We start from the raw sequence: 11,465 nt of genomic DNA, 5'->3' as shown, positions 1-11,465 counted from the left end.
AATTTAGTCTCTGCCTGGGATAGTATGAAAACTATTGTGGGGATAATATTTTTTTTTTTAAAGGTGTCACTAGATGGCTTTAATTCTGACAATCAACTGGCACAGGAGTTTTACGCCGCACCAGACAATATAGGCAGCCGCCTGCTCACCTGTGCAGAGAAACTAGGCCCTATCTTTAATTATGTCTTTAAGTCGCTCAGCCAGCAGAGGGTGCCAAATCTATCTAGTCTACTGTGATACCAGTCGCCAAGAACAACCACCCAAATGTTTTTAACGACTACAGACCAGTCACCTTGACTTCCTTGGTCATTACGTCCTTTGAGAAACTGATTAAGAAAGCGCTTCTGGACAAGACATAGCACCTTCTTGATCTGTTTCAGTTTGCATATAAGGCTAAGTGGGGTGTACAGGATGCTACTGTCACCCTAACTGACCTTCCGTGCAAACATCTAGGGTAGAAAAAACGAATGGAAAGTTTTTATTTGTTGATTTCTCATCTGCTTTTAACACCATTCATCCCCATCTGTTTGTGAACCAACTCACTAATGCTTTTGGTGTAGACTCTCATGTAGTGGGTTGGACCTCAACTTTCTAACCAGCAGAACTCAGAGCGTGAGGGTGAATGGATGCCTGTCAGGGGAGCTGTCATCTTCAACAGGCTCACCCCAGGGATCTGTCTTCTCATCACTCCTCTATACCCTGTACACTGATGGTTGTCGTAGCCAGTACGAGAACTGACACGGAAGTCCCCCTACCTACAGAACATTATCATCAAAGGACAGGACAGTGTAGACAACTACAAGTATCTTGGCACAATGATAGCTAAAATAGTGAAAGTGGGCAGGGAAGTCCAGCAGAGTAGTCTGTCTGACCTGTACAAGAGAACAGATAAGTGGTGATGAAGGCAGAATCCATCCTGTCTGACTGTGCCCTTCCCCTACACCTTGAGTTCCAGGTCCTACCCTCTGCCTCCCGGTGTAGATTCCCCACTGTTAATACTAATAGGTACAAGCACTCTGTCACCACAATAGCCATTTCCCTTATGAATATAGGGAAGATAATGAGGTAGGCTAGGGGTGATTTTGAGGATGATGATGGTAAAATGTTGTTGATGATGATGAAGGTGATGTTGTCGTTGTTTTTGGGGTTTTGTCAGCACATTGATGATATGTTGTTGACAAGATGACCTAATATAGGGAATATAGAACACTTTACTTATTACACAACTTTGGCTCACTGTACTTTTGTGCTTCTGATAATGTCGGTCACTAGTAGGCCTACTGTATACATTAGTATTGATGGCTATTAGTATTGATGGACCAGCTAGACCATTGTATTCACTAGAACTGTGTGTCATTGTAATCCATGTGGATTTTATATTGTTTGTTCAATGTTGTTTTTAATTCTCCTTTGCTGCAAAACCAATTTCCCTCTGGGACAATTAAAGTTGAAACTTGAACATACTGACCTAATTGTATTGTGCGTGCATTCTTGTAAATGAACAATGATTTACCATAGTAGACTGTAATTTGCTTTTATTTGTAGTTTTCAGCACAGTACATTACATTTACATAAACAACTCCCAAAGGGGAATACTCCTGCAGACTTCCTGGTTCTCCCATAAAATTTGCCAAATTTATCTGAAGGGAGTTTTTCTCTGTCTGTTCTTTGTGAGCTGACTGACTTTTAGCTGACTGTAGCAACTTTCATCATCCTCCCATTTTCCCTGTATATATATATGACCTTTCACCTCATCTTGGATATAGAAAATAACATGATAAATAGAAAGCTTAGGTTCACCTAAAAAGGATGATTATCAAGTCTGTTTCAATCCCAAAGGGAATCTATGTTAATGACCTTTTATTCCAATGATGTTTTAGGATTTCAGATGTTGCCCAGACTTACCCACTTGTCTCTTTAAATAAAGTTCTGGGTTAAAACAGGGAACTTGATTCATGACCTAGAGTGTATCCCTCCTCAACTTCCAGTTTTGCATGAGCTCGTGATCTAAGGAAAGCCTAGAATATTTCTGATGGTATTTGTCTGTACTGCTTATTTGGATTGTTTTCGACAGATGCTCACTGTTACCAAACTGTTACATTCATTCATTCATTCATGTCAACTGCCAACACGTTTACTTAACAACCGTTATCCACCCAAGTAACACTCACAACATACTTTGGTTGTAATTGGCACCTGATCATGTAAACTGACAGTCCATTGATAATTAGTTTGACATCGAATGTTTGAATAATCATGGAACTCTTGTATTGCGCGCCAGTACAGATCTCCCTCATATGCTGTAATGCAGATTATCATTACATCTATTTGAACACATCACCCCAGAACACACAGATAATCTGACCCATACACACCCACACCTTGTGACTGGCCAGACAGAAGCCCGCCAGTTTCACAGAATCTTTCCAATCAGATGCTGTGCTGTCTTCAAGACATGCGTCATTGTGAGATGAGATCACAGACTCAGTGTCTCAATTGCTTCCTGGTTTAGAATAATCTCTCATGTTTGGACCACTGGGTTGAATTTTTGCAGTGTAAGGTTAACATCATAGACTTTACTTGAGCACATCCTGTGAAAAGCATTATGTGAAATTAGCTTACAAAACTATAAAAGTGACTCAGATTTTATCAAAAGAAATTCATTTTAAAATCTCACAGTATGTATGACCCTATTGTACAAAAATACTGCAGGGCAATATTAATGTTAATACATTCTCCACACGAACATAATATACAGTGGGGCAAAAAAGTATTTAGTCAGCCACCAATTGTGCAAGTTCTCCCACTTAAAAAGATGAGAGAGGCCTGTAATTTTCATCATAGGTACACTTCAACTATGACAGACAAAATGAGAAGAAAAAAATCCAGAAAATCACATTGTAGGATTTTTCATGAATTTGCAAATTATGGTGGAAAATAAGTATTTGGTAAATAACAAAAGTTTATCTCAATACTTTGTTATATACCCTTTTTTGGCAATGACAGAGGTCAAACGTTTTCTGTAAGTCTTCACAAGGTTTTCACACACTGTTGCTGGTATTTTGGCCCATTCCTCCATGCAGATATCCTCTAGAGCAGTGATGTTTTGGGGCTGTTGCTGGGCAACACGGACTTTCAACTCCCTCCAAAGATTTTCTATGGGGTTGAGATCTGGAGACTGGCTAGGCCACTTCAGGACCTTGAAATGCTTCTTACGAAGCCACTCCTTCGTTGCCCGGGCGGTGTGTTTGGGATCATTGTCATGCTGAAAGACCCAGCCACGTTTCATCTTCAATGCCCTTGCTGATGGAAGGAGGTTTTCACTCAAAATCTCACGATACATGGCCCCATTCTTTCTTTCCTTTACACAGATCAGTCGTCCTGGTCCCTTTGCAGAAAAACAGCCCCAAAGGATGATGTTTCCACCCCCATGCTTCACAGTAGGTATGGTGTTCTTTGGATGCAACTCAGCATTCTTTGTCCTCCAAACACGACGAGTTGAGTTTTTCCAAAAAGTTATATTTTGGTTTCATCTGACCATATGACATTCTCCCAATCTTCTTCTGGATCATCCAAATGCTCTCTAGCAAACTACAGACGGGCCTGGACATGTACTGACTTAAGCAGGGGGACACGTCTGGCACTGCAGGATTTGAGTCCCTGGCGGCGTAGTGTGTTACTGATGGTAGGCTTTGTTACTTTAGTCCCAGCTCTCTGCAGGCCCTCGCTACATATTCGTCGCCAGACCCACTGGCTCCAGCTCATCTACAAGTCCATGCTAGGTAAAGCTCCGCCTTATCTCAGTTCACTGGTTACGATGGCAACACCCATCCGTAGCACGCGCTCCAGCAGGTGTATCTCACTGATCATCCCTAAAGCCAACACCTCATTTGGCCGCCTTTCGTTCCAGTTCTCTGCTGCCTGTGATTGGAACGAATTGCAAAAATCACTGAAGTTGGAGACTTTTATCTCCCTCACCAACTTCAAACATCTGCTATCTGAGCAGCTAACCGATCGCTGCAGCTGTACATAGTCTATTGGTAAATAGCCCACCCATTTTCACCTACCTCATCCCCATACTGTTTTTATTTATTTATTTTTCTGCTCTTTTGCACACCAATATCTCTACCTTTACATAACCATCTGATCATTTATCACTCCAGTGTTAATCTGCATAATTGTAATTATTTGCCTACCTTCTCATGCCTTTTGCACACAATGTATATATAGACTCCCCTTTTTTCTACTGTGTTATTGACTTGTTAATTGTTTACTCCATGTGTAACTCTGTGTTGTCTGTTCACACTGCTATGCCTTATCTTGGCCAGGTCGCAGTTGCAAATGAGAACTTGTTCTCAACTAGCCTACCTGGTTAAATAAAGGTGAAATAAAAAAATAAAAATAAAAAATAAATTCACTAGGTCGTGTGGTTCTGGGATTTTTGCTCAACGTTCTTGTGATCATTTTGACCCCATGGGGTAAGATCTTGCGTGGAGTCCCAGATCGAGGGAGATTATCAGTTGTCTTGTATGTCTTCCATTTCCTAATAATTGCTCCCACAGTGGATTTCTTCAAACCAAGCTGCTTACCTATTGCAGGTTCAGTCTTCCCAGCCTGGTGCAGGTCTACAATTTTGTTTCTTGTGTCCTTTGACAGCTCTTTGGTCTTGGCCATAGTGGAGTTTGGAGTGTGACTGTTTGAGGTTGTGGACAGGTGTCTTTTATACTGATAACAAGTTCAAACAGGTGCCATTAATACAGGTAACGAGTGGAGGACAGAGGAGCCTCTTAAAGAAGAAGTTACAGGTCTGTGAGAGCCAGAAATCTTGCTTGTTTGTAGGTGACCAAATACTTATTTTCCACCATAATATGCAAATCAATTCATTAAAAATCGTACAATGTGATTTTCTGGATTTTTGCCCCACCCTACCTATGATGAAAATTACAGGCCTCTCTCATATTTTTAAGTGGGAGAACTTGCACAATTGGTGGCTGACTAAAAACTTTTTTGCCCCACTGTAACTGCGTACATTAATTATACTCCCAATGGAAGTTTCCTACTTGTCACAAACTGGTTGGATCAACTTTGTCCAACTTAATTTGTCAACGTATGGTGACGTGGGATCTACTTGGAAAATACATTACATTTGAGAAAAAAAATCAACATAAACTGTTGTTTTGAGGGGGAAATTTCAACTACAGGATTATGTCATCATGGTAACCAATTTTCAGCATAGGCAACCTTGTATAAAATATGTTGAATTTATACCTTTGAAACAATGTCAGATCTTCAACGTTATATCCACTATCAGAATGAAATAATACATCTGGGCAGCACATAGTAGTTAATTTATCTACAGCTATCAATCTGGTCTCCCTTCCAGGGTTTTAACTTAGGCTGTCCCTGCTTAGCTTTGATATTTGTCGCTGACTATTACCAATGTGCTATTGTGAGAATAATTATTAAGAGATCTCTTAACAACTAAATAGATTCACTGTTGCTTGAAGTCATTCCAAAGGGTAGGTTTAACAGAGCAAATTAAATGTAACCGTACTTTGTTATACACTGAGTGTACGAAATATTAGGAACACCTTCGTAATATATTGAGTTTCACCTCATTTTGCCCTCAGAACAGGCTCAATTTGTCAGGGCATGGACTCGACAAGGTGTCGAAAGCATTCCACAGGGATGCTGACCCATGTTGACTCCAATGCTTCCCACAGTTGTGTCAAGTTGGCTGGATGTCATTTGGGTGGTAGAACATTCTTGATACACACAGGAAACTGTTGAGCGTGAAAAACCCAGCAGCGTTGCAGTGCTTGACACACTCCAGCCTGGCACCTACTACCACACTCCGTTCAAAGACACCTAAATATTTTGTCTTGCCCATTCCCCCTCTGAATGGTACATATACACAATCCCTGTCTCAATTGTCTCAAGGCTTAAAAATCATTATTTAACCTGTCTCCTCCCCTTAGTCTACACTGATTGAAGTGGATTTAACAAGTGACATCAATAGGGGATCATAGCTTTAATCTGGATTCACCTGGTCAGTCTATGTCATGCGGTGTTCCTAATGTTTTTTTTTAGATTTAGTGTATATCACTAATGGCACTATATGCAAAACATTAAGAACGTTGTAGAGTCCATTCCCCCGCGACTAGAAAGTGTTCTTAATGTTGTGTACACTCAGTGTAACATGTGCGAAGTCTTCAACAGCTATTGCTTAAATTCAACCCAGGGTTCAGCTAAAAATAGACAATAGATATACACCTAGGGTTTCAAGCTTTGGCAGATTTAAAATGTAATCTTAAAGTCAATAATTCATATGTTGGATTCACGTCGCCAGCTCAACCAAAAATCTATGTTAAAGAATAGGACTTAATCAGGTCAAACTTGATTTAAAATGCATTTGAAGTTTGATTTGATTTAATCCTATTCTTTAACTTAGATTTTTGGTTATGATGGAGACGTGAATCCAACATATCATTTATTAATTTGTAGACAAACTGGATATTGAATTATGTTTAGCTGTCAGTGCCACAAAATATCAACATTTTAAGGAGATGTATCTTCTGCTTGGATAGCTCCATCTGTGTAGTTTGATGTTATTTAGTCCTATTCTTTAACTTCGATTTTTGGTTAAAATGGAGATGTGAATCCAACATACAGTGGGGAGAACAAGTATTTGATACACTGCCGATTTTGCAGGTTTTCCTACTTACAAAGCATGTAGAGGTCTGTCATTTTTATCATAGGTACACTTCAACTGTGAGAGACGGAATCTAAAACAAAAATCCAGTTTAAAGCCAGAATTTAAGGCTGTCTTACAAATGAATGTAACAGTATTTGTATTTATACAAACTTAAAATGAGCAACACATCCACTGCCACATTGAGGTTACTGTAACCATAAATGTCTTCTATAATCATCGAAAGCATTCATGTTCAAGATAGTATGCAAAGGTCCCAGGTCAGTGGAGATCTTCACAATTGCTATTTGAATCTGCACAAAATCTCAAACAGCATTGATTGCTTGCACTATGTACTTTTAATGTAATCTCAGCTGCAAAACACTTCATTTGGTTGCGCTATTAGATGAAGCACAGTGATAACACATTAAGTTGTTGCATAAATACAAAATATCTGACATTTTATTCCCATTTGAACTTTGTTGTGCTATATAATGGTTGAAAGTGCAGCGATAATACATTTACATGACAAAAAAATAATAATCTGACATTGTTTTTCAATGGAATTTGGTTGCGCCTTTAGATGGTGGAAAGCATATCGATAACACATTGGGAATACAACAGAATTCTGGCTGTCTTTTTGAGTGGAAGAATGAAGATTGAAATCTCATTGGTTAACATCTCAACCAACTTTACACAAACGACGACGTTCAAATGACGTGGTATGCACAGGGGATTATTGCTGCCACTGAAAAATATTGGCCTGCCATTTTTTCTTTCAGTGGCAGCAATAATCCTCCATACCTTCAAGTGTACAATAAATAATAAATAAAATAAATAGAAGGTCAGCCTCAGAACAGTGCATTTGTGTCTGCAAATGTTATCCTCCTAGTGCACACTTGGCTCTTTAGGGTCCTTAGTTCACGTGTGACCCGTGACAGGAAAGCCTTGAATATCTTAAGAACCACACAGCCATAGACCTTCTGCTGGAACACGTTCTGGGAGGGGGGTACTGAAGTCGGTCCGTCTGCAGGTTCAGGTGGGATGGGCAGGTTTGGAAAGAGGGTTTGGTAAATGCAGTTTATTTGGTTGGCCAGACCATTGGTGCGGTTATGGGCAGTAGAGAGTTTGCTCAGCAGTGAGCTGGATGGTGGCTGTAAGTCTGTCTGTTGCTCAGTGACCCTCTTCAGGTGTGGTAGGAAAGCCTTACAGTGGGAGTAGATGCTCAACATCCGCTCTGAGGGGTCAAGGCCAGAGATGTTTGGGTCAGGAACGTTGTTGATTGACATCTGGCAGAACAGCTCTGACATGTCTCCTTGACTGAGCTTCTGGAGATCAATGAAAAAAACATCAAATTACTGGAAGTTCTTGGAAGCCCTTTTACAAACTCCAACAGGTAGCCTATAATCCATTATAATTTGGCCATAAAATAGCTTAAAAGTAGTTTTACATTTCCCATTAGACTGTGGATGATTCCATAATATAAAGTTGAAGTTGGAAGTTTACATACACCTTAGCCAAATACATTCAACCTCAGTTTTTCACAATTCCTGACATTTGATCCAAGTAACAATTCCCTGTCTTAGGTCAGTTAGGATCACCACTTTATTTTAAGAATGTGTCAGAATGTCAGAATGATAGCAGAGAGAATGATTTATATCTGCTTTTATTTCTTTCATCACATTCCCCGTGAGTTAGAAGTTTACATACACTTGTGTCTTGCACAAAGTAGATGTCCCAAACGACTTGCCAAAACTATAGTTTGCTAACAAGAAATTTGTGGAGTGGTTGAAAAACGAGTTTTAATAACTCCAACCTAAGTGTATGTAAACTTCCAACTTCAACTGTACATGTCACCCGAGGCTATAATTAAGCCAATCAGCCAATCAGCATTCGAACTGGTTACCAACGTAATTAGTAAAAATACATGTTTTGTCATTTCCGTGGTATACAGTCTGATATACCACGGCTGTCAGCCAATCAGCATTCAAGTCTCAAACTACTCAGTTAAAATACTGAACAAATATTATGCCTTGACTTACGTATGTTTTTAAGAGGTCCACAGATTCCTTGTGTATGAGTTTGGTTAGCTTCAAACTTCTTTGTAGGGAACTCCCACACGGTTGCTTCCTACATACTACTCCAGCACTCACTGAATCAATGGCAGCAACCAGTAACAGAGAGAGCAATGCTGAGGAGCAAGGTGAGACAATTCAAATCACCACACTAACACCTATATCACAGACTTTAGCATAGTTGCATGACAATCTAAAATAGAAGTATGAAATGTATTGCGATAAGTAGCTGTGGTAACAGTTACAGTATTTAAAATGTCTATATAATGAGTAAAGGACACAATAAAAGTTGAGACGACACATACTTAGTTTGTACCTATGCATATGAGTACAATCATTCATACACACACAACAAAAAAAAATCATTATTCAACATTTGCACATCATCATTCATTTAATGTCGGCACATTGATGTTCCATAAATACATGTGACATTTCAGCAAGTACAGTACAGTATCCACATGGTTGAATAAATAGTTATTCACCGTATATGAAATATAGCAATAATGGTTTTATAATGTAATTTTACTTACTTCTTGCTGCTTGTGATATGGTCAGCTGAGGACACATATTCTTTACATGACCACTCATTTCCCATACAATCACACAGGCCAAGTGTTAGACACAGACTAGTCATGATCACTCCCCTGAAAAACGTTTTAAAAGACTGAAACCACGCATTTGTCATTGGAGGAAATGACGTGCTCAGCTCTTTCTTTGTGAAGCAACTGCATTTCCCAGATTTGTTTTTCAGACCTGAATTGCTTTATTTGATATACCAAATCTAAATGTATGTGTATGTTCACCCTTGTCTGTTCTCTGAGCTCACTCCCACATGGTTCACAGATACCATATGTATCTACAGTATATATTACAGCATTGCAGGTATATTCATTTGTATATTTGGATTTTATTATTATTTATTTATTTTTTTAACCTTTTTTTTAAACTAGGCAGGTCAGTTAAGAACAAATCCTTATTTTCAATGACGGCCTATGAACAGTGGGTTAACTGCCATACATTTACAAACAGTATAACTGTCAACGGATTACAATCTTTGAGTTGAGGTAGTGTACTGTAAAAGCTGTGCTAACAAATTCATATAATATCCAATGCATATGTGAGGTCATTTGTTTTATGCCAGTCACAAGAGGTCAACCCACTCTGACACAATTCATTGTAGTAGTGCTGTCGCCTCCTAGAGTAAGTGGTTGTGAAGTTTTAAAATAAGTTCATGCAGTGTTGCAATCTGTTCAGTTTGGGTATCATATGTCGTTTTAAAATTCCTTATGGTTTTTATAAATTGTTTATTTTACTGAGACCATGTAACGTTCGTCGTAGGTGGAAGAAGAGGAGGACCAATGCGCAGCGTGGTAAGTGTCCATATTCTTTAATAAAGTAATTGAACACTGAACCAAAACAATAAAACGACAAACGAACAGTCCTGAATGGTGCTGAAAAAACACTGAACAGAAAATATATCACCCACACCACACAGGTGGGAAAAGGCTACCTAAGTATGATTCTCAATCAGAGACAACTAACGACACCTGCCTCTGATTGAGAACCATACCAGGCCAAACACAAAAACACCACATAGAAAAAGGAACATAGACAACCCACACAACTCACGCCCTGACCATACAAAAACAAAGACATAACAAAAGAACTACGGTCAGAACGTGACAGTCCAAGGTCTCTTTTACAGATTAGCCTTGAATTAAATCAAATAGAGACATCAAAATATAGAATGAAACAAAGATATAGAATGCAAGCAGAAAGAAAAAAACGGTAATCAAAACACATTCATCAGTAATAAGGTCCTCAATGAGCTTTCTGAATTGCCTTATTGGCACCAAAGAACATCAAATTTAACAACATTTTGAAGATTGTTCCACAAATAAGGTGTAAGAAAACGAAAAGCTGATTTACCTAACTCAGTAGAGACCAAAGGAATGTCCAGAGTTAGCCATCCGTGAGACCTGGGGTGGTGACTCGAATGTCTAAAGTTTAGTAATGATGTTAGATACAGTAGGACTTTTTGTAAAAGGGCTTTATACATGAAAACATAGCAATGTATCAACCTACTTGACATCAAAGAGGGACAACCAACTTTCTGGTAGAGAATACACTGAGTACTAAAATTGTCGCCCGTAATAAAGTGCAGTGTGCTGTGATAAACTGCATCTACCGGCTTTAATGGGGTGGGAGCTGTGTTCGTATAGACGATTTCGCCATAGTCTAGCACTGATAGGAACGTCAACTGAATAATCTGCTTTCTACTATTTAGCGAGAGGCAGGACCTATTTCTATAGAAGAAGGCCATTTATATTCCCAGCTTCTTTACTAACTTATCAATATGCTTTTTAAAATACAGTTTTCATCTATCCAGATGCCCAGATATTTGTAAGCAGGGACACGATTAGTATGGACACCATCCAAAGTACATATGGTTAAATCATCAAAGTTATTTTTATGCGCTTTAGAGAACAACATCAATTTTGTTTTTTATATTATTTAACCTTTATTTAACTAGGCAAGTCAGTTAAGAACAAATTCTTATTTACAATGACGGCCTAACAGAAGGCTAAAGGCCTCCTGCGGGGATGGGGGCTGGGATTAAAAATATAGGACAAAACACACATCACGACAAGAGAGACAACACAACACTATATAAAGAGAGACCTAAGACAACAACA

At 39.0% G+C, this 11,465-nt stretch overlaps 1 protein-coding gene across 1 annotated transcript; it reads right to left on the bottom strand.

The window, feature by feature from the left end:
• Positions 1–7,027: 7,027 nt before the first annotated feature.
• On the bottom strand, positions 7,028–9,400 carry LOC139409987 (IL-6 subfamily cytokine M17). The gene is made up of 3 exons (XM_071155404.1): positions 9,300–9,400; positions 8,734–8,882; positions 7,028–8,019 (listed from the first exon to the last, which is right to left on the bottom strand). Exons 1-3 carry the CDS (start codon positions 9,355–9,357, stop codon positions 7,543–7,545), a joined length of 684 nt encoding a protein of 227 aa, XP_071011505.1. The 5' UTR covers positions 9,358–9,400; the 3' UTR covers positions 7,028–7,542.
• Between the last annotated feature and the right edge of the window lie 2,065 nt (positions 9,401–11,465).

This window comes from Oncorhynchus clarkii, chromosome 5, assembly GCF_045791955.1.
Source record: "Oncorhynchus clarkii lewisi isolate Uvic-CL-2024 chromosome 5, UVic_Ocla_1.0, whole genome shotgun sequence".
Classification (NCBI taxonomy): Eukaryota; Metazoa; Chordata; class Actinopteri; order Salmoniformes; family Salmonidae; genus Oncorhynchus; species Oncorhynchus clarkii.
Note: the sequence above shows the minus strand (reverse complement) of the source record. Positions and strands in the feature narration are given on the sequence as shown.

What these genes read in the sequence shown, in the direction of transcription:
- LOC139409987 (XM_071155404.1), bottom strand. Translation starts at nt 9,357, where the DNA reads ATGAGTGGTCATGTAAAGAATATGTGTCCTCAGCTGACCATATCACAA. An exon ending in CATATCACAAGCAGCAAGAA is followed by an intron (nt 8,883 to 9,299) that starts GTAAGTAAAATT and finishes CTTGCTCCTCAG; the next exon opens with CATTGCTCTCTCTGTTACTG. An exon ending in TGGACCTCTTAAAAACATAC is followed by an intron (nt 8,020 to 8,733) that starts GTAAGTCAAGGC and finishes ATTGATCTCCAG; the next exon opens with AAGCTCAGTCAAGGAGACAT.